Source organism: Epinephelus lanceolatus, chromosome 3 (genome assembly GCF_041903045.1).
Source record: "Epinephelus lanceolatus isolate andai-2023 chromosome 3, ASM4190304v1, whole genome shotgun sequence".
In the NCBI taxonomy this organism is placed as follows: domain Eukaryota; kingdom Metazoa; phylum Chordata; class Actinopteri; order Perciformes; family Serranidae; genus Epinephelus; species Epinephelus lanceolatus.
This window is the reverse complement of record NC_135736.1, coordinates 39,069,588-39,095,695: the sequence shown is the minus strand read 5'-3', so window position 1 is coordinate 39,095,695 and position 26,108 is coordinate 39,069,588. Positions and strand designations below refer to the sequence as shown.

The window sequence follows — 26,108 nt, the reverse complement described above, 5'->3', positions numbered from 1 at the left end:
AAAAAGAAATTGCTGTTAACTGAGACATTGCTTCTCTTCCAGCTGTGGTTATGGCACGAAAATAGTTTTTTAATCAAGATATCACTGCTTTTCCAGCAGGAAAAGTTACACAGAAAATGATTGTTTTTTATTGAGATAATTCTACATTTCCTGTCAAGATCGTGGCACGAAAAGCAAAGTTTTTACTGAGACACTGCTGCGATTCCTGCCAGAATAGTGGCACGAAAAGTGGTGATTTTTTTGCAGAGACGATGCTGCTTTTCCAGCAGGGATTGAACCCCCAAAATTATTTTAATCTTAAACATTTTGTGCTAAAACATGATCTTTTCCTGGCCATAACCAAGTGGTTTTTGTGCCCAAACTGAACCACATGTTATCCACAGCACTGTTAAAACATAAAGTTTCAAGCATCTGCTACAAATAACATCCAAACGTAATGTATCTGTGGTTTGCAAAAACATGTTTTCTGATGATTGGGTTGTTAATTTCGGTATGTTCAATCTTCCATGCTTTCTGCAAGCATGCAAGCATTAGTGAGCTAGTGTGTGTGAAAGCGTGGGCTGCTATTTTCTCAGTATGTACACATTACATATGTTTGTCTATGGGCATGAAGGAGGGCTGCGTAGCTTTTCTTCCCAGTAGCTCCCATGTAGTTTATCCCTCTTGTCCCCGAGGGCTCCACTTATATTAAATCATTAACAAGTTCTTAGAGGATCACATTTACAGAATATGCAGCAACACGCCTGATGTGCTGCCCCTTCTGTTGTTGTCCTGCTATCCTTGGTGGAAGTGCTGTCCCTGAGCATGTTATCTTAATGGCTATTTTGCCGTGGAAGAAAACCCCCTTTGTTGCTAAGAAGGAGAAAGAGGGAGGAAGAAGAGGGAGAAAAAGAGGAAGAGAGGGAATGAGAAATCACCCCTCAGCCAGAAGGAACCCTCTTAGTGGTCACGTGTATACTCTGGGTTCCCAGAGCCGGAACGGCTGTTATGCAAGCAACAGAATGCTGATGGCAGAAGCACTTAAGAAGTCCTGTTAGCAGGCAAGGGGTCCATCCGACTTCCCCCTAAGCCACTGCCCGTGGCTCTGTGACTCTGTGTGTATGCCGTGAGTTTGCGGGCCATTACATAACATCACAATTCCCACGGTCGGCAACACAATATGGAGCTCCCTCATCACCTTAACTTCGCCTCTGTTCCTTTCCGTTTGAGCTAGTAAATGATTTTGCTCTCTGTCCATGCATCCATCTGTCCAACCATCGCTCCATCCTCACTGCTGCACGCAAGCCAGCCTCATTCCTCCTGAGGATGGGGTTGCCTCAGGTTTGGCTCCCTGCAGGTGAAATTTGTGATGAAAGTGTCCACATTTGAATAAATCCTCAACAGCTTGCACCCCTGGTACAGCTCTTTACTACTACTGGAATGCTCGTAGTGACTGAGAGAAGACAGTCAGTCCTTTTTGGCAGCAGTGATCCTGATCTGTCTGCTGTGCTCAGTTCAATTCTGCACTCAAAGGACCTGAGAGCCAGGGCATTTTGTCGAGGTAATAGTAGCGCGCCCCTGTCCAGGGATGATGTTGTCGATGATGGTGATGAGAGAGGAATAATGTGGGATGAGACAATAATGTGAAGAAGAAAAAGAATGGCAGCAAATGTCATGGGTGAGTGTTTCTGGAGCGTGGGAGTCTGGGTGTAAAAATAGGTCTTAGCCCTGTGAGCTACAGAGCAAACGCTCCGTACAGAAACGCTAACTCACACAGACACTCACATGTCCAGACACACACATACACTCGCTTTCATCCATGCTCTCTGTCATTCTCTCCCTCTCCCTCCCTGCCTCTCTCTCCCGTTTCATCTCACCCTCAGTCACTTGCTAACAGTATGGGAGCCTGACTGGGGAATCAGTGTGTGTAAGTGTATGTTGATGTGAAGGTGGGAGACATTTTTTTCACACGTTTGATGATAACATAAACAATATCTGTCTCACTTGAGTGAACCTTTAATAGCATTAAGAAGGAAACATAGCCAATGATAGAGTGTTAGATGAATTAAGTCAAATCTGTGACCTTTTTTTGTTCACTGTCGGGTAGTGAAGAGATCACTGATTTTTAAACAGATGTTACAAAAACCAGGTTGGGAGAAAGTTACTGCCTCAAGCGAGGGAGTTCAAGTGTCTCGGGGTCTTGTTCACGAGTGAGGGTAAAATGGAGCATGAGATAATTCTGCGGTTTGGTGAGGCTTCTGCAGTGATGTGGGTGCTGCGCTGGAACGTTGTGGTGAAGAAGGAGCTGAGTAAGTAAGTAAGTAAGTAAACTTTTATTTATATAGCACCCTTCATAGTACGCGTACACAGAGTGCTTAACAATGCAAACAATAAGACCACAGTTCAATAGGTCACAATAAACGTGCAACTGAAAATTCTAGAAAAAACATACACACAGGCATATGGCAATGCAAGGTCAGTGCATGTAGAAGCATAAAATACATAAATAGATAAAAATAACAATAGAACATGATCACATGGCACTGCAAAGCCAGAGGAAATGAGGTAGACAAGCTGAGAGAACAACAGAAAGCGACAAATAAAACAATGGATACGGCCTAACACTCAAAAGTTAGTCTGTACAGGTGAGTCTTTAACTGACCCTTGAAACTATTTACTGACAGGGCAGATCTCAGACCCAGGGGGAGTGCATTCCAAAGCCTAGGGGCCACTGCCCCAAAGGACCGGTCCCCCTTTGTCTTTAGCCATGTCCGAGGCACTGACAAGGAGGCCAAGGTCAGATGATCTCAAGGACCGGCTGGGGGTGTGGTGGTGAATGAGGTCGCAGATGTAACTGGGGGCTTGGCCGTGAATGGCTTTGAAAGTGAGCAGTAGCACCTTGTACTGGATTCTGAACGGGATGGGTAGCCAGTGCAAGGAGGCGAGTATGGGTGTAATATGGCAAGACTTTTTTGACCTAGTAAGTAATCTGGCAGCTGCATTCTGTACAAGTTGAAGGCGGTCGATGGATGACTGCTTGAGACATGTGAACAGTGAATTGCAGTAGTCAAGCCTGGATGATATAAAGGCATGGATTGACATTTCTAGTTCTGAGTGAGACACAATGGAGCGGAGTTTAGCAATGTTTCTCAGATGGTAAAAACAATTGCGACACAGAGACTTCACATGTTTCTCTAGGTGCATTGACTGGTCGAATTGAACACCAAGATTCTTTATATTTGTGTGAACGTTGTTCTTGAGGGGCCCCAGATGTTCTTGTACCCTGGCAGTGACACTGTCAGAGGCAATGACTAGGACCTCGGTCTTCGCAGCATTTAATTGCAGGAGGTTGTTGGCCATCCAGCTCTCAATGAGCTGGAAGGTGAAGCTTTGGATGTGCTGGTCCATCTACATCCCAGCCCGCAGCTATGGTTATGAGTTTTGGGTGGTGGCCGAAAGAATGAGATCACAGATACAAGCAGCCGATATGAGTTTCCTTCGTGAGATAGTGTGAGGAGCTTGGACATCCGTAGGGAGCTCGGGGTAGAGCCGCTGCTCCTTCAAGTCGAAAGGGGTCAGTTGAGGTGGTTCAGGCTTCTGATCAGGATGCCTCCTGGGTGCCTCCCGTTAGAGGTGTCCCACTGGTAGGAGACCCCTGGGGCAGACCCAGAACACACTGGAGGGATTACATATCTCATCTGGCCTGGAAACGCTTTGGGGTCCCTCAGGAGGGGCTGGAAAGTGTTGCAGGGGAGAGGGACGTCTGGGGTGCTTTGCTTGGCCTGCTGCCCCTGTGACTGGATAAGCAGATGAAAATGGATGGATGGATGGATGGATGGATGGATGGATGGATGGATGGATGTCACAAAAACCACTCATTTTCCCTTTTTTCTGCATTTTTGAAATATATCTAAAGATACCTCAGTGTGAAAACACAAGTCTTTAATGTGTGCTGCATGTGTTTTTTATCAGCTAAATGGAATTCTTTAACAATGCAGAACATCTGCAGTTTGTTTTCAGTAGTAAAGTTTGAAGCTGTTTGGCTTATGCGATTCATCTGAAATGGCCATAAATGACATGTGGTGAGTGCTGAGTCAGTGTTTATTATAACTACAAAAGCGTTTTTGTATGCACGCTGCTGCATGATGGAAATGGGCTCCTCTGATCATCACGAGTTTCGGTGATTGGAATAGATTGTGACCTGATGGTGGCACTAGATCAGGGGTCGGCAACCTTTTTTGACATTAAATGCCATTTTTTTTTATGTTCTTGTAAATCAGTGTGCCATATCAATACGATACCAATCCCTTGTTCATTAAAGTGCTCCATAAAAACTTTGGTTATGTCCTCAAGTTTTGCTGTTGGCACACTGGTACTAAGCAGCAGAGCTTTAGTCAAATCTCAGTATCTTGCCATGACTGCCAAACATGTGTTATTCAGATCCACGCTCTAATCAAGAGTGATGCCAAATACCATGGCGTCTTTCAAACCAGCTGTCTGCAGCACTCCAACATATTCTGGCATTTCTTTAATGCATCCTTCAACACTACTGGTTAACATGAGAAAGTCTTTTATTCTTGATTTTATTGTCCCTTTGTTTGGTAATCCATTAAAGAACTACAGAGAAAAGCATCCCTAATATTTTCGCCAAGAGTGAATAACTTTGCACACTGTGCATTGCAATGAGCAATGTGACACCTTGCTTCAGTAGCATGATTATTAGCGAAGACTAGCGAAGAGCGGTGAGGACTTTGAGGGTGATTTGTTGCTTCCCATCACGGGACAGAACACGTGTTTGGTCACAAAATGGCGTTTAACTCTTGACATTCAGCAAAAACAATGTTTTCAAGACATAAAGTGTCACAGCATCGTCCTTCTGAAACCCAAAACTCTACTGTTCTGTCCACCAAGGCTAGAATGCCATTACTTTAGCTTTCTTAGCTAGTGAGCATGACATCATCTACTGAGCCCACCTGGGACACATTCTTCATTCACTTTGATGACACAGAAGCTGAGGTATCAGCATAATGACTTTGATTTTGTTTTTCCCACCCACATTCTGCAATGAAGGCAACAAGTACTAGCCAATCAGAAGCAGAGCAGGGCAGGTCTTGGTGGATTGTTTGTGGATGTGAAAGAGGTAATTTGGCATGCAGATTAGAGGGCGCTCCAACATTTTGAACAATCTCTCTTATTGCTAGTGTGTCACTGGTTAAACCACCGCATGGCGATGATTGCACATGTGCCTAAGATTGCTGACCGCTGTTGTAGATTAGAGACCATGGGCAACCAACATCATTACAAATGTTGTTCTGGAAACCCATATATCCCATTGAACGTATAGGCAATCACAGTGTTATACAGAGACAAAAAGTCCTTTACTTTATATATGAATCCTGATGGACTTCTTGTACATTTGGTGTTTTATTCAGGAGTCACTGTTGCCTGAGTGAGTGAATGAAAGACTAAGTGAGCCCCAAAAAAGTAATTGTTTCAACAGTCATCCAGACCTGCAAATATTTGAAGAACTGTGTCAGATTGAAATTTAGTGAAAATACAGATGTCATAGTGAGGCTCAGAAGAGTCTCTACTGCCTACATTAACTGAACTCATTTACAGTGGATCAGAGAATACTGACAGTGTTTCATTTCTCTTTCATTTTATCTTCTTATTTTGAAGTATTTCAACTTTTTGATTATTTGATTATTATCAAAAGGACAAGAACAGATTATGAGTTGAGCTAACCTCAACTCTAACGTTACGGGCAAAACGAGGATCCCTTACACAGCTTAATCCCTTTCACACATGTTGCAAACAGTAGGAGATTGTACATGTTGAACGTGTTCTCACCTATTGAAAATACTCTGGTTTAGGCGAGAGATGGTGTCTGGAAAGAGAACGTAGGAGGCAGGACATGACGCAAAAAGTATAAATGGAAATCACTGTTTTGTATTTATGTAGCTGGTTTATAATTTGCTCAAAAACAACTGAGTCTCTTACTGTTCCTGGAATTTGTCTGATGATTTTGCCAACAGAATTTTTGTAATCTCTCCTAGATTGACATTCACAGTGCCTTCCTCCTGTAATTAACCCTGCTTCATCACTTGTGGATGTTTGTTTTCTTCTGTTTTCATGCTAGTCACATGTTAGAAATATCACCAACACGCCCACTTGCTTGCTGTGAATTCTCTGGATATTCACTCACCCTATTCACACATGGGTTCAACTGGACATTACACAGACTTTGTTTGTACTGGGGAGCTGGCAGGGTGAAGTCCATTTAATGTCTGATCCAACTGATTCGGACATTTGCGTTCTCACAGCGCCTCTGGATAATGTCTAGATATGTTCAGAGTTGCATACATGTGTGAAAGGGGCTTTAGTTTGTCAGTGACCCCACACTTCTGTCCTTTACTTTAAGCTATCAGGAATGTGTTTTAAATTCCTGTATGAAAACAAACAGAAGGAAGTTTACCTTGTGTATATATTGATAAATGCACTTGCACTTAGACGCTTTTCAGAACTGTCATCCTCAACCTGTTGTTTATGCATAGTTGAAGGTCATAGAACATTTTCTTCCAGTTGACTGTCCTTTGGGCTGTTTTTGATTTCCTATTGTCTTTGCTATCCAGCAGGGAGCTTATTGTTTTCAGCTAGGCCATCAAAGAACATGCGGTTCTCTGCTTACCCAACATCTCATCCAAGATTACAGCTTCTTCTTTCCTTGGCTGCCTTGTTGTTTATTTTCACAAATGTGTGCTCCAGACGTCTCCCGTTCTGCTTTTAAAACGTGAGAAGGAGACTGCTGGATGCTGTATCGTACATAAGCTGTCATTGTTTTGCCACTTCCAATGAAGACCGGCACCTGACCACCTGGCAGCACACAACCACCTGTCCTTTTCAGAAAAGTAAAGAAACTACCGCAGAAACTGTCGGGGTAACCAAGCACATATTTCTGAGATTTAACTTAGAAAAAAATAAATATTCAAGACAAGGGGAACATTTTCCAACTACAGTAAAATGCTGTTTTCCATGTGAGTGCCAACTTTACCCACAGAATGCTGGGCCTCTTGCTTTGGGCACAGCAGGCATGACTCTCATTAAGAGACTTAGCCAGCTATACAGCTTCAGTAGGCGGCAATTACTCTGTTTCTTCAAACACTAAATAAATTGCACAGGCAGGAGGGGCGATTAGGACTGCTTACACACATTTAACACACCCCCACACACAATCCATGAGCTCCATCAACACATATAATAATATCACCTATGTGAGCGCACATACACCCAGAGGTCACACGATGAGGAAATGCAGCTGAATTATTTAAAATCCCAAGAAATGCCTGAGTAAGAAAGAGGATGAGTTGAGGGAAAGGCTGCAGACTAGATTTATGAAGAAGGAGAGTCAGAGAGAGAAAGAGAGAGAGATAGAGTAGAAAGTATGAGTCAGCAGTCTGCCAGTAAGAGGGAGTTGAGAGACAGAGAAAGGGCTCGCAGGATTTAGCTATCACTGGAGTCCTGACAAAAGAATTTCTGGGCTCACTTTACTGTGCGACTCTGTGTGTATATGTGTGTGTGTGTGTGTGTGTGTGTGTGTGTGTGTGTGTGTGTGTGTGTGTGTTTGTCATTTCCTTGGAGGGGTGTAAGCGAGGCCATCCATTTCTGAGGAATTTGTGTAAAACCACAGCAAAGCACTGGCTTCTATCTCTGTTTTGAAAGAGATTTGCTAAACAGTTTTGCTCAAAGCATGTCACAAATACTCTAATCCCAGAGGAATAGTTTTACATTTTGGGAAATCACTTATTCGCTTTCTTGCCAAGAGTTAGATGAGAAGACTGATATTGCTCTCATGTCTGGGCAGTACTAAACTGCAGCCAGAATGCAGTTAGCCTAGCCTAGCATGGACACAAGGGCAAACAGTCACTGCAGTCATTTGGAGCCATCTAATCAATCATGAGCAGCACCACTGATCAGGAGCACACCGACTGACACACAGCTGTCAATCGTGACATCAAACCCCCTCATTATAGCATCAAATAACTAGTTGTAACCAAACTTAAAAGAAAAATGAACACATGTGTTATAAATCAGGTAATGAACAGAATAAAAAAAAATAGTATGAGTAAAACAGGGAATGGAGGTGGAGATGGACTTGGAGATTACAAGCTGAGGCAGAAGGCAGAGAGCGTTGGGTAATGTCAGGCGAGGCGTGGAGGGAATTGCGTGGTACTTTAGTAGCAGAGGGAACTGCAGAGTGAGAACAGGCAGGCAGTTAAAGAGGCAGACTGGCGAGGATGATCCTGGAGCAGAAAAAGAATAGGATTAGTCAGGGCAAAAACACTCAAGGAGAATATTCACAGAAAAACCTTGAATACAGAGAGCGGCCTGAGTGAGTAACCACCACTGTGGCTGACTGAACAATCTGACGGCGAGTGGGTGAATGACGGGGGTAGATATACTGGAGCTTGATGAGCTTGATGAGAGACAGGTGTGGATGATCAACTGTAATCAGGAACCAGGAGAGAGCAGAGGAGACACAGACACATAGAAACAGACAGCAACACTCAGCGTAGGAGAAAAACACAGGGAAACACAAGGACAAGCCCAAAGTCATGGCAGTAACCATGACAACTTGAGCACATATCAGTGCAATAAGATCTGCCGAAAATGACAGAAACCATCCCTGGGAAAAATTTGTTTAATGTGTACTTTGATATTTAAGTTTGGGTCATGTGACCTCTGCCAACATAGAGTGGTTGGGGTTCATGACCTACACTGCAGCCAGCCACCAGGGTGGTCGATGTTTTGGCTTCACTTTTGGGGAGCTGTCATGTCGTCCATCTTTATATACAGTCTCTGTATCCGAAAACACCCTCAGGCTCATTATTTAATGTGCTAATCTGTACACAAACAGAAACATAAGTGATAATTTGAGACTGTCCTCCTTCAAAATATGATGACACGGGTTGTTTGTACAAGCAGCTTATTTTGTTGTGTGAAAACGGAAGTCAATATTGAGTTATTTTAACTATCTAATGTATGTCACGTGTCACCTCTATGTTTCATATGTTATGTTTGCAAAACAACTTCTGTATTTTAAACCAAACCATGATCTTTTTCCAAACCTAACTAAGGATTTTTATTGCCTAAACCTAATGAAGTAGTGTTGGTGCAACTGCGATTGTTAAACATGTTAGCTACATCTTTAAAACTGTTACTGTTAATGCCCATATATGACCTAATTCTGTTATTCAGGTATGATAATGGTAAGTGCAATTTTTTAGAAAATGCTCCTGTGGGACGTAGTAGGAACAGTGGGAGCAAACGACCTGTGGATGCATGGTTCGAAGGACTTACTTTGTAGTTTTACGGTACATTGTTTTAATCAGAAGACTCGTGAAAGTCACTGCTCCTGACTGCTGCTAGAAAATAAATAGTTACCCTATGTAACGTGATGGGATGTGACGCAACCTAGCATAACGTAGGCTAATGTAAGAAAATGCAAGGTAAGGCTCTGGGCACTACTCTTGTACCTACTCTGCACCAGCTTTCAAGGGTGCAGAGGCAAGTTGTGTCTGAAGTTGCTAAGTAACCATAACCAGCACTGTGTGATAGCCTGCTTACCAGAAATCCTGAGTGCAGAGCTGACCTACTTCCAGGCGTTGTTTTTAAGTGTGTATTAGGCCAAAAATATTGGCCGTGGGACAGATGTAAAGCTCTGGGTAGCTGTGCATTAAAATGATCAACTTTTCCTCCATATTTATCACAGACTGATATTTGCGGAAGAAGGTAAAGATATCTGCCAGCTGTGATTGGTTGTTCCTCATCACATGACATCCTGTGTGTGCTGCTGCGCTCCAAAAATTGGACTCTGTTTATCTCAGGGTGCAGCTGTCGCACCCTGAAAAATAGGCACTCAGGATTGTGTGTGCGCCACAACGTCACTCTGGCATTTTAGCACACCTGCCATGCGTCTACACTGGAAACAATTTGAGGGTGCAAGAAATGCAGGATGTGTATGGCCCCTTAAACTTTTGGTTTTCCCATTTCCGTTTGTGTTCTAATCAAAGAAATGCAATAAATCATATTCATTAGGCAGCTTCAGACTTTGAGGAGAGCAACACTAACTGTCCTCCAACTCTGGCTGCATTGTCAATGCACGGATATTTGAGTGGTATCAATCTTTTCATCTAACTCAACAAGAAAACAATATTTTCCAAAATATTTAACTGCTTCTTTAAAACTTCAATAACTGACTTTCTTTGGTGAGAATCTGTAAACAAAGAACTGACATATAAGTTGATATGCCAAACATGTTAGCAAACTGTTTCTTTTTTTACATATCCAGCAATTACAGAGCAACATTAGCAACATTAGCAACATTTAGCGTCATGTTTCTGTCCATCTGATGAATGTAGCCTAAGTCCAAATTTCCCTCTCCTTTTAGCTCTGTTTTTGGTCTCCACCAACTTCTAAGGAAAATAAATGTCTCTTTAGCTGTCAAATACTCCACTATTAGTCGCTAAGTCTTCTTTCTCTTGTTTGGCGCTGGGCTATTAGCAACCCTTGAGGCTGAAAAATGAAGCCAATGCCGCAGTGCCAAAAACTGCAGTACTTCGGGTGGCCACTTGAGACTGGCTCCATAACAGAGTAAATCTCCCTCTAACCCCCATTTAAAAGTGGCCAACACTACAGCAGAAAAAAAACATGTTTACAGCCTGGTACAAAAAAAAGTTTTGGTCTCCATAGCTAATTTCAACATTGACGACAACTGCACAGGTAGTGATTTTTTCCATTTTCCAAAGTTACGCATATTTAAGGGCGGGGTCATTTGAGTGATAGGCTCTCTGCCAATAGTGTCCTCGGCTTCTCAGTCAGATCCACCCCAGCCTCTTGCCCAAATATGGTCACTTCTGTCTCAAAAAAAGTCCATAAACCAATGGGTAATTTCACAGAAGCTGCATTTATTATTTACACAGTCTATGGTGCTGCAGGGAGCAACAGGCTATCTGTTTATGGTTCTGCTTTTAGAGTGGTGGTAGTGAACCAAAATAGAAAAGCTGTGGGTCAGAACACCAAAAGAATGAAATGAAAGTTGCTATACAGCTTTTGGCATACAAGTGACGTCAAATTATCCATTGTTAATATGTTAATAGATTTTTATCTGCTTGAACTAGCTCAGGTACTACACCATAACACAAGTTATCAGCCAACAGTAGTCTTGTTAAAAAACAGTCTTGCCTATGCTCTCTTTAATGTCTTCAAATGTGGATTTTGTTAAAATAACTATAACAATATGACCTAGAGTGGATTTGTTCACAGTAGCTTGGCTGTCTAATGTTACAACTCCTTTTCCTGCAACGCCTGGGAGCCCAGAGAATATTTAGGTGTGCTGCAATATTAAACATCTTCCTTACCAGGGGATTTATATTCACACCCAGAAATAATAAATGAGAAGCCTTTGAGGAGAAGGGGCAGAGTGTCCTCTACACAGTCTGCTGCTGCTGATTTTATGTAGTACCTTTAGCGCTTGAGGGCTGGAGACCACATGAGAGACGCCCGAGACTCATCTTCTTTTTGAGAGAAGAAAGGAAGGTGTGAACGAGAAATAGACAAGGCAGGAAAGTAAGGAACTAAAAGCAGACAAAGAACGATGAGACAAACAGGGAAGAGGGGCTGAAAAAGAATGAAAAATATCTCTCAGCATCTATATATTACAGATACTGTATATATTTGAGCAGAAGAAAGTAAAAAAAAGCCATTCTACATTTCTGCAAACCACAGATACATTACATTTGTACATTATACATTGAAACTATACATTTTAATAATGCTGTGGTTAATGTATGGTTAGGTTTAGGCACAAAAACCACTCGGTCATAGTTAGGAAGAGATAATGTTTTGGCTTGAATACCCATTTTTTGGGGGCATTATCCCCCTGGAAGAGCAGCGATGTCTCAGTCTTTTTGTGCCACTATCCCAGCAGGAAATGCAGCAATGTCTTGGTAAAAACAACCGCTTTTTGTTCTACTATACCTGCTGGGAAAACAATCAACAGGTCCCCATCAAACTTCCACATTTAAAGCCTAAAAAGCTGCTGGAAATGCAGCAGTGACTTGCTAAAAGACAACTGGTTTTGTTGTTTACTGGTCTCAAACATTGGTCTGCAGCTTAGCAGGCATCTTGCCTAGGCGACACGCCATCACTGTCCCCTCTAAATCCAGATGACAAAGTCAGCTCTTAGGATGTCACTTTAGAAACATTGATATGATACATATGAAACATGCAAATTCAACATATAAATACAATGCAAACATTTTCTTCTGAAAGATAAAGTAACCTCTTTTTGTATAATCAACCTTTCCTCAGTTTTTGGACAGAAAGCTCTTTGGATGGACCACAAGGACAAACAACAGAGGAGTCATCCACTGTCTCACTTAAGTCCAATAACAACTTTGAAATGACTGTGGACAGACAGAGTATATCCAAAGGAAAATCTCAGTAAAAACAGATCATACTTTGCCAGGAATGCCTGGAATTTTAGCCCTCATTAAGTCTTCCAAAACTGTGTCGCCTTTGGAAAATGTAATATTCTGTGTGATAGCTGCCATAGGCATAAAATTACTATCCACCTTGCATGTACAGATTTGTATTTGAATGTACCGTTTTATCACATTTGTGGAGGAGGAGGCTCAGTGTCGATGCCAAGCAGAATATTTAACACAACAACACATGGATCTACTTAGCTTTTTCCAGGACTATTTGTCCACTTGTGGAGCCTCATTGTGTGAGAGATGTTGCCTTCAGCTATGTGCGTGGTGAGATGAAAGACTTTTTTATTTTTTTCTCCAAATGTCTGTTCAAAAGTTCTCCTCCTCTCCTCTTCTAAGTTGCCCACAGTGTTTTTGGTCAGCAATGCGCTGAGTCATACAGTCAGACTTGATTTAAACACAGATGGAAGTAGTTAGGCCTGTACTACTGTAATGCCACAGTGTAACAGAATTTTTTTTAAAGTGACTCCAATGTGTCTATAGCTCTGCTGCCATGCCAGATGCCACAGTCTGCAGTCTGTAGCTCCAAAGTTCCTCCAACTTCTCAACTTTACTGTGAACAGTCTCTTGTGTATGCTAAAGATTCAACTGAGGCCACATAGCCTATACCATAAAATCACAGTTTTACAATCTTTTTTTGGACCATTTTCCAGTTTTATGTTACTCACTCACTTGACCATATGAGGACCGGCAGACACAAACACACATCCGACATCAAGTGGTGTAAGAACAACTCAGTTCTTTTATTTAATAAAACAGTGTGCAGGATTTAGTGACATCTAGTGGTGAGCTTGCAGATTGCAACCAACCAACCAACCAGTTCTCACTCCCAACTCGTCAAATATCTCCGCTTTGTCAGTGGATCATGGCGTCAGACACCAACGCACAGAGGCACGTTCCACACCGGGATGATATGCACCGATAAAGAGTGAAAAAGTCTGTACAGGGTGGGTGAGATAGATGGTTGTTGGGTCAAACAAAGTCTGGACTTTCACTCAGGAGGCAACTGTTCTTTTCCCTTGTGAAACCAAAAGTCAGTGAAGTTATTTTAATCATAATATAGCGTGCTAGTATATGTAGCACGCTACGCTAGTGATGTATGTCACGTGATGTAACATTAGATTTCTTTAAAACCAAACCTCAGGAAGTAAACCTAAAAACAAAGTGTTTTGCCCACGTTTTAAGTTTAATTTGAAAAGACTATATGCATGTAACAAGCAGAAAGTGTACATTTCCTATGAAAACAGAAGTGTATTTTAAAAAGACGCGATGCATGTAATGAGCATAAATTATCACACCATCCCTGAGCATCTAAAACTGACACAAGAGAGTATCTTGTGCATCATATTATGACATGTGGTCCACTGACAAAGCGGCAGTATTTGACGAGTTTTTGGATGAGAAAGTGTTGAACCAACTGAATACCCCTCCACTCACTACTCCCTTTCAAAGCGTACAGGAGAACCCACAGTGGTCTGAACATCAACGTAAAAATGTAAAAGGCGCTCTCTAGAGCTGGTGTCCATCCTGGGCTGTAGAAACATGGCAGTGCAACATAGCACACTACATGGAAGTGGACCCGCTCCCAATGTAAATATAAACTGCTCACTCTAAGGTAACAAATTTCAGTAACTCTCTTAGGCCCATTGCCTAAACCCAACAGGAAATCAGCAATTTTGAATTCGGTGATCATTTTTGGCATTTTCCATGTGTTGTATTTTAACAAACTCCTCATACAGATTTAATCGGATTGCCTTCAAACTTGGTTTGTGTGAGTTCTAATAAAAACAAAATTAGAAATATTACATCCTCTTTCTGCCACTAGATACCACTTAATCTTACACACTGCTTCTTTGAGTAAAATGGATACCACAGTGAAGAAATGTGCAGAAATAAAGTCCTGCATTCAACATTTAGTAAGCAAAATATATATATGTTATATACCAAAATTAAAATTATGCAGACGGTTCCAATTCAGAATCATATATATTATATTACTAGATTAAAATGAATAATTCTCTAATGTATAAGCATCACGTTAATGATGAAACTAATAAAGCAAACTTTTACTTAACATACTTTATTTACAGCCAGCTATCTTTAGGTATAATAAAACATAATGTTTCTTTGCTGATTTGATTTTGTTGTAATAATCTGAATCTGAGGAGTAATTCATGTTGTCAAATAAATGTAGTGAAATAAAAACTACAATATACACCCTCAGAAATGTGGTGGAATATAAGTAGAAAATAGAATAACATGGAATTACTCAAGTACAGTAAATATTTAAAAAGTATTTAATACAGTACTTGAGTAAATGTAGTTAGTTGCTTTCCATCCCTGCCAAAATAAAGAGGGGTTTCTTTATTGTTAGAGATTTCCAGCTCAGTATTTGCATCAGTATAACATTACATAAAATGCATGTGTGCTCGTGTTTGTTTGCAAACAGCAGATGCTAATTAGCATCCATTAAGCGCTGATGGCACTCAGAATGTCATCAGGATCTGAGGTCACCGATGACTCACAGTTTGACATTATATAGGGCATGATGATTGTACCCTTCTATAAATGTCTCTCGGTCTTTATCTCTTTCTCTCACTGAAAGACAAACAAAGCATCATGAGAACATGTGACTGAGCTGAAGGTCCATTATTCCCTATGGATGTCTTTCCCAGAGGTCTAAGGTCTTTAGACACGACCCCAGCCTCTTCCCAGCCATAAAGCTGCTCTCAAAGCGTGGGTGGGCTCCCTCTGCCTGAATTATCACCATGCTTCATTTTAACACTCCAGAACTAATAAAGCTGAACAAATCTGCTTTATTAGAAATTGTCTGAGAGTGATTTGATCAGATTTGATTGACAGTGCTGGCAACAGGAGCAACAACCCCACCACTGTCATCAAAGTTCAGCTCAGATGTTGCCAAATCCTGAATAGTACACAGAAATATGTGACACCCCCCTTTTACCCTCCCACTTGAAAATTGAACAGAGCGCAGATAAAAACACAAGTACATAAATCTCTCATGTAAAAATAACACAAACTGTTCAAACTTTGGCAGCAAATTGTGTGTTGGTGTAGGACTCTATCACTGATTATAAGAAGCTGTTTGAGACATCAGGTTTTTAGGGCCTTTGAGGGGGCTCAAGCTGTTTGGGCTTGGGTCTAAACAAGGAGGTGGCTGAGCAGCAACAACAAGAGGAACAGCACTGAACAATGGCAACATTGCTAACGGGGTTAAGTAGTGATAACCAGGGGGGAACTGGAGGGTGGGCGCTTCTCTTCCCTGATAATGCTTTCCCAATATCAGGGTAATGAAAAAGGTTAAAGAGAAGAGAAGTCATGGGTAGTTGGGGAAGTCATTGACATTTGGGTAGGACATGTGCAGTACAATCTGGCCTGCACTTGCCAAAAGGCTTGACAGCTGGTGCACCATCATAGAACATGGGAAAGATTGACTAGTTTTACATATATTTTATACCAGAAAAAAAAATATGGATGGGAATTACTGTTCTGCAGTTTTTAATAAATAAGTCTTTAATAAATGCTTTCTATATGAAAACCTTCTATTGTCTATCCACCATCATCAAAATCAGTATACCCAAAAAGTTTTTTCAGGCTGAGTGCACCCAAGGAGGCTAAAAAAGAGCTACACCCAGAGAGCACCTGTGTGAACGCCATCCCTTTATTTTTAGTGTTGTCTGCTGTAACCCTCCAACATCACAGCTGTGTCATACCCCAAATGTCCGAGATGGTGTCCCATCCTTCATTTAATAGTCTTGCAGTAACTGTCATATGAGCACAGTGCAGCAGTGGTCAGCCAGCCAGTGGTATACACACATGCACTAACATGCCCATGTGGCCGATCCGGCTTACCACAACAAACCACAGAGAAGCTCGGATTACAGCACACACACAGGGAGCATGACTTCATTCTCTGTTCAGGACACCATTACTCCACTATACCAGATACAGATTTGCAGCTATATTAATGCTCTGAATGTCACATACAGAACCTTTAAAGGGGAACGGGGGAAGCAAGGGGAAACAAAAGAAAAACAGAAAATGTAATCTCAAGACAGGCCACATCCTGTATGGATAAAAGTTTCAAAATCAAAGAAGTACTCAAGTAATTTAATATTGCACTTTCATGAAATTGGGGGACTCAGCAGAGACAGAGTTAACAAAGTATTGTCAAAGTTACAGCAGTAGAGGCAGAGATATCTTGACTGTTAGTCATGGGTCAAACTGCTGTATCATAGCTTTTGCTAGACCCTCCCTGTCTGGTAAATGTCCACATCTTTCAAACTACAGACCTCCAGAATGTAATGCAGGCCTTCTGTTATGAATTAGTAGTGTCCACGCCCAAGCTGAGATAGCCCCGATGATATCATCAGAGCATGAAGAGATGGTACAAAAGTTCCAAGGTTTTCTCAAAAGACCATAAATTCTTATGCCTGGATATTACCGTAAATTACACTCCATCCAAAAATGTGTATTTCATACTGGTGAATATTGTCATTACTGGACACTTCAGCTCTGTGTGTGTCATGAGCCACAGGGAAATCAGCCTCTAACAGCATAAATATTATAATCTATCCAGTAAGGTTGGTTCTATTTAATACATGAAACTGTTCACGGGGGACACTCAGGTTTGTTGACCACATAAAAAGTCTTGTAGTTAGTAAGATGCTTGGCCTGTTTATACTGACAGGGACAGTGTTTACAGATGCACTGGCCGCAGCTCAACTAGGTTATGTTTAGGGACAGCAACAGTCAGACATACATGAAAGTCCATCATCCAGCTTTAGATGTTTAACAGTGCCCTCTACTTTAGCTCCAACATTACCCGCGTAAAAACCACAGCTATATGTAGACTCTTCAACAGCTATACTTCACATACACAGTAGCCTTATAATCTGGGCATTAGTTGCCACGTCAAGAGCAAATTATTATGCCCAACATGCCATCTAGTGGTCTATCTGGGGATCATAATCTGTGTTTAATTTAAACCAGATTTGACTCTGTTTGGCCTCTAGATGGTGATAAATTCATTGGTACATGGCTTGGACAGGGTCTTATGGGAAATGTACTGTATATTTTCCATTGTAGATGAATGTATTTGATGCGTTATTATGTTATTATATTATGAGTTATAGTTATTTCACACTGAGAAGCAGGTAGTATGAAGTGTTTTGATTCAGTGTGAGCTTCGTGACATAGTTTTAATTTTGTCTGTATAAGGACAAACAGCAGTGTCCCTGGTTTGCCCCACTGAAGTAGTCTGGCGCTCTGCTATGACAATATGTCTTGGCAAGACGAGAAAACACCACACACACTCTCAAACAACTGGGTCAGCTACACACACACGCACTCAGCTGAGACTTAGAGGAGCACATTTATAGGAAGACTCCTGCTGGTTGACATGGTTGTGATTTGATGACAATATGTCTTGGCAAGACGAGAAAACACCACACACACTCTCAAACAACTGGGTCAGCTACACACACACGCGCTCAGCTGAGACTTAGAGGAGCACATTTATAGGAAGACTCCTGCTGGTTGACATGGTTGTGATTTGTCCACCATAGTAGTCTGTTACTGTTCCCATTTTCCCTTTTTTTTTTTTTAAATCTTGCTCCTGTCTTCCACAGCGTCACAGCCAAAAGTAACATACCACAGTATTCAAATAATCAGGAAGGATTGTCTGTCTGGGTCCAGTTTATGAGCTGTGCACACAAATCAGGTGGGTCATTTTTGGGTTATGTCAGCATTGGAAGAGACATATCAAGAGTAACACTGTCCTAAGAAAGAGTCATGCCGCCAAGAATGACAGTTTGCTTAGGTCACCTATACATTAATGCATTTTATTATGAAGCAAATGCTGCCAAGCTGTCTTTAGTGTCAGCCTACATTTGATCTAAAAACACAGACAAAGCAGCAGCCCCACAGAGATTTTCTGTCCTGAACTTCAAGGTTCAGAAAACGATATGCACAAGGATTTCCATTACCAAAACGGGAGAGGATAAAAGTGAGTTTTCCAGTAACAGGAATTCACTCAGTGTGCGAGTGTGTGTGTGTGTGTGTGTGCTCTGCGTATCTAGGTGCCGGCTTAGATTTGTTTAAATTAGGAGAATGCCTTTCCGAGGCAGAGTGGGAGGGAGGAGGGATGAGAAGACATAAACAAAGGAGTCCAACCTGCCGTCTGTGCAGATGGACGACAGCTGCAGAACAGACACATACACACCAGTGCACAGCTTCTCGTTTGGGAGCTTTTATTCTGAAAGTTTTGAGCTTCATACAAAATATAGCGCAATATATTTTCCTCTGCAGTATTTTCAGTATAGCAATAAAACTGACATATTTATTAGAATCTGTATGAAAAACACACCTAAATATTTAGCAAATCTATCTAAGAAAATATACATCATCAAACTGGTTAAAGCTGCAAATGCTTTTTTCTCCTTGTTGTACCAGAAATCTGGAATCACTTCACATCAGTTAATTTTTCCACATATTCTTTTTTAATAACTCCCATAATGCCACTGTACTGAGTCCTGCCCAACATTTTTCAAACAAATTAGCTATCCTGTTCTTCAATGTATCACAACTTGAGGGTGGATGTTGAACAGTAAGTCATCATTGCCTCTGCGAATCTCGAGCAAGAGAGGCTGGTCACGCTGCAACACCTCATGGATGTCTTCAGTGGTCTGGACTGGTTGTCCATTTACTTTCACTATAACATCACCTTCCTTAATCCCTCCTCTAAAACACAGAGCAAAGAAACTGTAGTCAATGGTTTTCTGTAGGGGTGCGTAACGGACGCAAGAGATCCAAGTTTTAATGTAAAATGTGTACATGGCAAACACATGACTGACCATAGATTATGTAACAGGTCGTTATTTATGTAGGAAATAATTTCTAGAGAAACAGTCTTAAAATAGAATATTCCACAAGTAATAACACTATGGCTTTTCAAGAAAATCAAAGTTTGATGCTACTTTGATGAATCATGGTCTCTTTCTAGCAAGATTCAGGGCTGCATGTGTGTGTGTTGTTTGTGTTCTTTGGTTTTTGCACGTGTGCGTGAACATACTTTTCTGCTGCAGTGTCAGGTATGACCTGTTGCACCAAAACTCCACCGCTGACCTCAGGAAAGTCTGGATTCTGACGTTTCAACTCCGCCACGAGACTGAGACACATGAAACACGATACTATTACTAATGTTAAAGCTAATACAAATACTACTGACAAGACTGAGATAATACGCTTCTTAAAGGGTAGCGAGCCCATCATCATTTTGCTTAATTAAATCAACCCAGATGCAAGAAAAATGTTGACATTGTATGTTTCTGTAAACCACATATACGTAAGTTATTATGTAGTGGATACACTGAAACTTTACATTTTAACAATGCTGTGGTTGATGTGTGGTTGGGTCTAGGTACAAAAACCACATGGTAATCGTTAGGAAAAGATTGTCTTTTGGCTTTAAATACCCTTTTTTGGGGGCACAATCCTTGCTGGAAAAGCAATGTCTCTGTAAAAACAGAAATGCTTTTTGTCACACTATCCTGGCAGAGAAAGCAACAAAGACTGCTTTTTGTGCCAATATCCATTGTGCCAGTAGGGATCGCTACCAGATACCCATGTTTGGTGCCCAAAAAGTCACTGGAAACAGAGGTCTGCAGCTCGACAGGCATCTTGCCTAAGTGAAAGGCCATCCACCATTCCCTCCACCTCCAGATGACATAGTCAGCTCATATACTATGTCACTTTAGAAATGTTGATATAATACGCATGGAATCCACCAGTGCTAAAACTTTCTCCTGGTGTGTGGGCTGATTAAATCTGTGCTGAAAATGCTCAGGCATTGTAATAAAAAAGTTACATGTATGTGTGTTTGTGGATATTAAAACTCACCCTTCGGTGACAGTAAGCATCCTGATGCCCAAGAAGCGTCTCTTCACATCTGACGCGTCTGAAAACAACACAAAAGTATGAAGTTCATCACATGGAAATTTCATTACGACAGATGTTTGTACATCAGCAGCTCTCACCTGCATCTGACTGTAGTTCGTCTGTGAGTCGTCTTTGCAGTCTTGTCTTTTCTGTCACAACAACAGGGATGGGATTTACTGAGAAATACTAAGAAATAACCACTTTATAAACATCAGGATCCCAAATTACAAAAACTGAATCTATGTGCTATTAGTTTCAACCTATGTGCTGTTCAGGCTTTGACCTCTGACCTTTGCTGTGTTTGGTCTGTGACTCTGTGAGGAAACGGCTGATTCTGTCTGAGGGTATGGCGAAGGAGATCCCTGCTGTCACTTTCAGAGTGTTGATGCCTATCACCTCGCCGTCCTGAAAGAGATTACACACACATACAAACAGGATCAGCAGCACATAGTAAAAAATTCACTGTGTTGGTGTACATTTAGACCGATACGTTAGAGGCTAAAATATCATTTTCATTATCACAAATACCATCTACAGGAAAATAGTGCATCGTTTAATACATTAAATATAGCTATATACACTGTCAGCCTAGTCGTAAGAAGTGAATATTCACATTGTACTTTTCTGCACCCACCAATATTTTACATTTGCACATCTTCTAAATGTGTATGTTATGTATTTCTAATACTGATAAATTTCAATTTGTTTGTATTCTTATTAAATAAATATTTAGTATTAAAAAATGTGGACCTCTGACAGTCCAATAGAATAATCCCCCACAGCTGGAGTCATCACAGCACTACTCACCAAGTTAACAAGAGGTCCTCCAGAATTTCCATACTTCTCATAGATCAGACGAAATTCGAGACAGAGACAGTGACATTAATGATTTTGACACATAAGCAAACATTCAAAATGCATATAACGTATAGTATCATTGTGCATCTGTCCTGAATAAATGACATATTGACATTCTGGGGACTCACCTTCCTTTTGGGGATCAAAAGCAAGTCCCCGTAACGTCAGTAATTCAGTTTTAGGGTGAGACAAGGAAGTCAATGTAATGTCCTTTGAGGTGATGGAAACACAACTGTCTGTGTGCATGTGTGTGTGAGCTCACATTAATGATAGCATCAGTCTGGATGTAGTCCATGTCTGAGTCCTTGATGCCCAGCTCCTTGCCATCTCTCTGAGCGGTGCTGATGATGCCAGTGGTGACGGTGTTCTGCAGAGCGAAGGGGCTGCCAATAGCAACCACAAACTCCCCTGGTCTCAGATCAGCTGAGCGGCCCAGAGACAGCACGGGAAGCTTCTTCTGCTTCCATATGGATTCACATGGATCAAACACAGGTGTGTCAGATAGAGACATTTTGGGCAAATCATACAGAGAGAAAAATGTATGAGGGGTAAAAGAAGTCTGGAATAGACACTGACAAAGACGAAGAGTTCAATGCTTACAAAACTGTCCAAGTATTTGAGATATGGGTGTGAGAATACACACATCAGCGTGGTGTCTCTGAGTCACAGAGCTAGTGTTTAGGAAAGTATTCCCGCTATGAATGTCTAGCAGAAAACTGTCAGAAGTTGGCACGGACAGGATGTGGGTTCTTGCGCAACAGTGCAGAATGTTTTATGTATTAAGGTCAAGAAATGTCTGGAAAATAAAATTTACCTCAGTTTGGAAAAAGAGAAAAAAAGTGATTATGACCGATCAGGGCCTGTTAGTACGCGCTCTCACCTGGGGATTGACCTTGATTGTAGCAATGTCTGCCTTTCTGTCTACATCTCTGACCATGGCGTCATACACGTCGCCGTCATGGAGCTGCACGCGCAGCTGAGGCCTCCCTGTCACCGTGGTAGCTGTGGTTACCACGTGAGCGTTGGTCACAATCACACCTGAGTGGGTCACAATAAAACCAGAGCCACTGGAGAGACGCACATGGCGACCAAACAGAGGATGTCTGGAGACAGAAAAAAGTAGAAGGAGACAGGAAATGTGGAAAAGGCCAAAAAACACAGAAATCCTTTTTTGGGTTGTATATGCGGAATCCAAATGGAACTCATGGGCTTGTGATTATGACATGGGAAGTTGTGTAGGTGATTTGCTTGAGGTTCAAATGGTTAGCTTAGCAAGCTAGGGAGCAGGTAACGTAGTTTAGGAAATGCAAAGACATAATGACAGAGGAATGAGATAATGAGAATATCACTTTTTCCTCAGATATGTTATAAAATTACGAGGAAAAACTCGACTACAATTAAAATTAGTTACCATTTACCAAAAACCACACCATTCCATGGCCTACACTATTTCTGAAAAGATGAAAACATGTCTCAACTCTGAGCTTTCAGGAAATATCCACTTATGAGGCTGTGAATACCAAAGGAGGGGGTGTTCGTATAGACTCTCCTGAATGTGGTTACACAACCTCATCTGAAGGCAGCATAAGGGTCCAACCATCACTTCTGTGCACTGAGAAGAACACATGTAGATGTACCCAAATGATGTCAGTCGGTCTACAATTTAAAGGTTGAAGGGCCAAACTATGGTTGATGATACTATCTACTCAGATTGGTATATCTGTTGTGCAACTACCTCTCCTCTAATATGTCTCCACACACACACACACACACACACATCTCACCTTATGAACAGTTCAATGTGGACAACAGCGGGTGCTATTTTCTCCACTACATCAGCAATGAAGTTGAACTTGTAGCGAAGGCTGCTGGGATGGACCAGGGGACGATCTGTACTGACATGAAGAACACACTGCATTAAGATAAATAGGACACACACACACACACACACACACACACACACACACACACACACACAACATAACACTTCTGGATTAGGGCTACAACTAAGGATTACTTTCAGTATTGAATACTCATTAGTTTTGTATTACTAATTCTAAAATCCCAGAAAGAAAAATCTCAGTTTCCCACAGTTCAAAGTTTACAAAGTATAAAACTGAGAGAGCAGCAAATCCTGCAGACACTGAAATCAGAAAAAAATGGCAGGTGTATTTTGCTTGAAAATTTACTTAATGATAGATCAATTTTTAAAATGATTGCTCATTAATTCAATCGAATAATTGTTGCAGTTTTATTACAGGTATTGCTTTGAATGCCCACCCCTGCATAAGGTGGATAATAAATGATAATAGGTCTAGTACTACTATGAATACTACTACTACTAATAATAATAATAATAACAATAACAATAAAGATAATAATACATTGTGCAAACGTCTCAGCACATCTACAGTCTAAGTTAAGACAGAATGATTCCTGTTAGCTTTATTTTGTAATATGATGAGTTGGTAGCACAGTAAACTATTAAAGCCACTGGATATGAGCACATGCAGTATAACCCAACTACTGCATCTCAGACACATCTATTATGCACTCAGGATGTTCTATGAATTTTCCCAAACTCAGAAACCTAATTTCTTCCACTGACCACCCAAAGCTTCCCTACCTGCTCTTGAAGGTGAACATGGTCCTTTGTGCGCTTGGCTAACTGCGTCTCTCCCCTTCTGCTCAGCTTTACGGCTGGCTGCTCTCATCTTACACACATTACCGTACGTTTTCCCGTCGCTTCCACACACTTCATGCTCCATCTTACACCGGCAGACCCCCTTGGAGCCCCGCCGCCTCCCCGCAGCGAGCAGCTTGCACTCCAATCCATCCCCGCAGGGCAGGTCGTTTTTGCGGCCGCAGGGGTCTCCCTCGCGCGGTGAGCACACCAGGCAGCAGTTGCATCTATCCGGGACGTACCCGCCAGGACAGCTGGGGCTCGGACACGAGCCCACGTCGCAGCGGGAGGCGCACTTGTCGGAGCGCACAGCTCCGGTGAAGTCGTGCGTAAAGAGAAACGCAGCTATAAGTAAAAGTAACTGCATTCTGATGAGTGTTAACAGCGCCAGAGAGCTCGGATGGGTTTGACTGATTCCTATAACATCATATTAAGTGTCTCTAAAAAATGTTTTTTCTGTGTCCGAACAATAGATGAATGAAAGGCTATATACACTCTGCACTTTACTCCACAGAGTATGGCGCTGTTTGAAAAATGACTGGGCCTATGACGCTGGTGTTCTCAGCTCTCTGTAGATTGCACTCCAGACATTGCCGAGTCATCAGTGCCTGCATATTTTGACAGCCTGGTGAGTGTTCATCACTTAGTTCTGTGAGCAAGTGATACAAGAGGCTGAGGCGCGCTGGAGCCTCATGATATGAAACTGATCATGCGCACCATCTAGTGGGGACAAAACACACTACACAGTTTTAGTGCAGCCTTTCAGTACTGGCGAGTTTTAAAGACACAGTGTGCGTCCCACTCCCCACACTACCATACTAGTATACCAGATTTAGTATGTCCTGATATAAAGTATGTCAAATGCAGTGAACCAAAAATACCAAGATGTTCCACTACATCCCGTTCGATAATGCAGTATGCAAGCCAGCATGCTTTTCAGGCTATTCTGTCCCACATCCCTCTGCGCACCGTACAATACATTATATTAAATGAGCCGCAGATGACAGCTTGACAGCTCATTGACAGCTGTTTGACAACTGATTGACAGCTGTCAGAAGTCACAGTGACAGATGAGAGCACATTAAGGTGACTGATGAACAGCTGATTGGTAATAAAAGGAATTTTAATTGTTTAATTGAATAAAATAATCATAACCAACATCAAAAGGGCATACGTTTTAAATGACAACAGAGAAATGTACAGCCTTTGTAATTTTACTATAGTGAATACAATATGTTAGAATCTACAATGTATGCAGTTATAACACTGCAAAAAAACAGCGTTTTGTTTTATCTCCATGGTGATGTATATATGAGTAAGAGGGTCAGAGTTCAGGGTGTAACATTATGAGGAAGTAGTATGTCCCAATTGTGTGCATACTGCATGCAAGAGTACTTACTTTTTAAGGGCACCTGCAGCGCATACTAAAAGTAAAAAGAAAAAGTATGCTATTTGGAACGCACCCCTATTCTTCCTGTGGGCTACTACAGCCTTCCTCTAAAGCAGAGTCAGGCCCACTTTAATCTAAAACCAGATTACACCCAATAATTTGGATGGATGGATGATACACGGAAACATGGACAACAAAGAAACATCTGATTTTATTTCAACATTTGTCAAAGATTCAATGAGACATCTTCCAAATGTCAAAGATTACTGTTTTATAAATGTCTTCATATATTATTACTGTATTCCAGTGATGCAATTTTTAGAAATGTATAAATTTTCCTTTCCTACAATTACAGGCACGGCCTTGTCACCGGAAAAAAAAATGTTGGCATTGTACGTTTCTGCAGACCAAGGATATGTTAGATTTGCACATTCCATACACATCATATCAGTGTTCATAAAGTGAGGTAGTACATGAGCTGTCTTTTGTTAAATAGAAGGAGGTGGAGGGGATGGTGGGCGACACCTGGGTGAGACGCCAGCCAAGCTGCAGACCATAGCTCAAGACCAACAAACAACAAAACTTGTTTTCTACCAGTCATTGCTGTGTTTCCAGCTACTTTTAAACCCCCAAATGTGGGTGTTTTTCCATTGGAAATAGTGCCGCATACATGGCTGTTCTTTGACAA

The 26,108-nt window shown here is 41.5% G+C and overlaps 1 protein-coding gene across 2 annotated transcripts; it reads right to left on the bottom strand.

Annotated features, from left to right (window-relative positions):
• Positions 1-18,261: 18,261 nt before the first annotated feature.
• On the bottom strand, positions 18,262-24,754 carry htra3a (HtrA serine peptidase 3a). Of its 2 annotated transcripts, none has more exons than XM_033624319.2 (10): positions 23,974-24,754; positions 23,132-23,237; positions 22,228-22,450; positions 21,610-21,807; positions 21,297-21,329; positions 20,780-20,894; positions 20,588-20,638; positions 20,451-20,508; positions 19,624-19,719; positions 18,262-19,292 (listed from the first exon to the last, which is right to left on the bottom strand). In XM_033624319.2, exons 1-10 carry the CDS (start codon positions 24,395-24,397, stop codon positions 19,124-19,126), a joined length of 1,473 nt encoding a protein of 490 aa, XP_033480210.1. In that variant the 5' UTR covers positions 24,398-24,754; the 3' UTR covers positions 18,262-19,123. The 2 variants fall into 2 exon arrangements, with proteins under 2 accessions (XP_033480210.1, XP_033480212.1); XM_033624321.2 differs by having other exon boundaries at positions 18,263-19,292; positions 21,610-21,804; positions 23,974-24,743.
• Between the last annotated feature and the right edge of the window lie 1,354 nt (positions 24,755-26,108).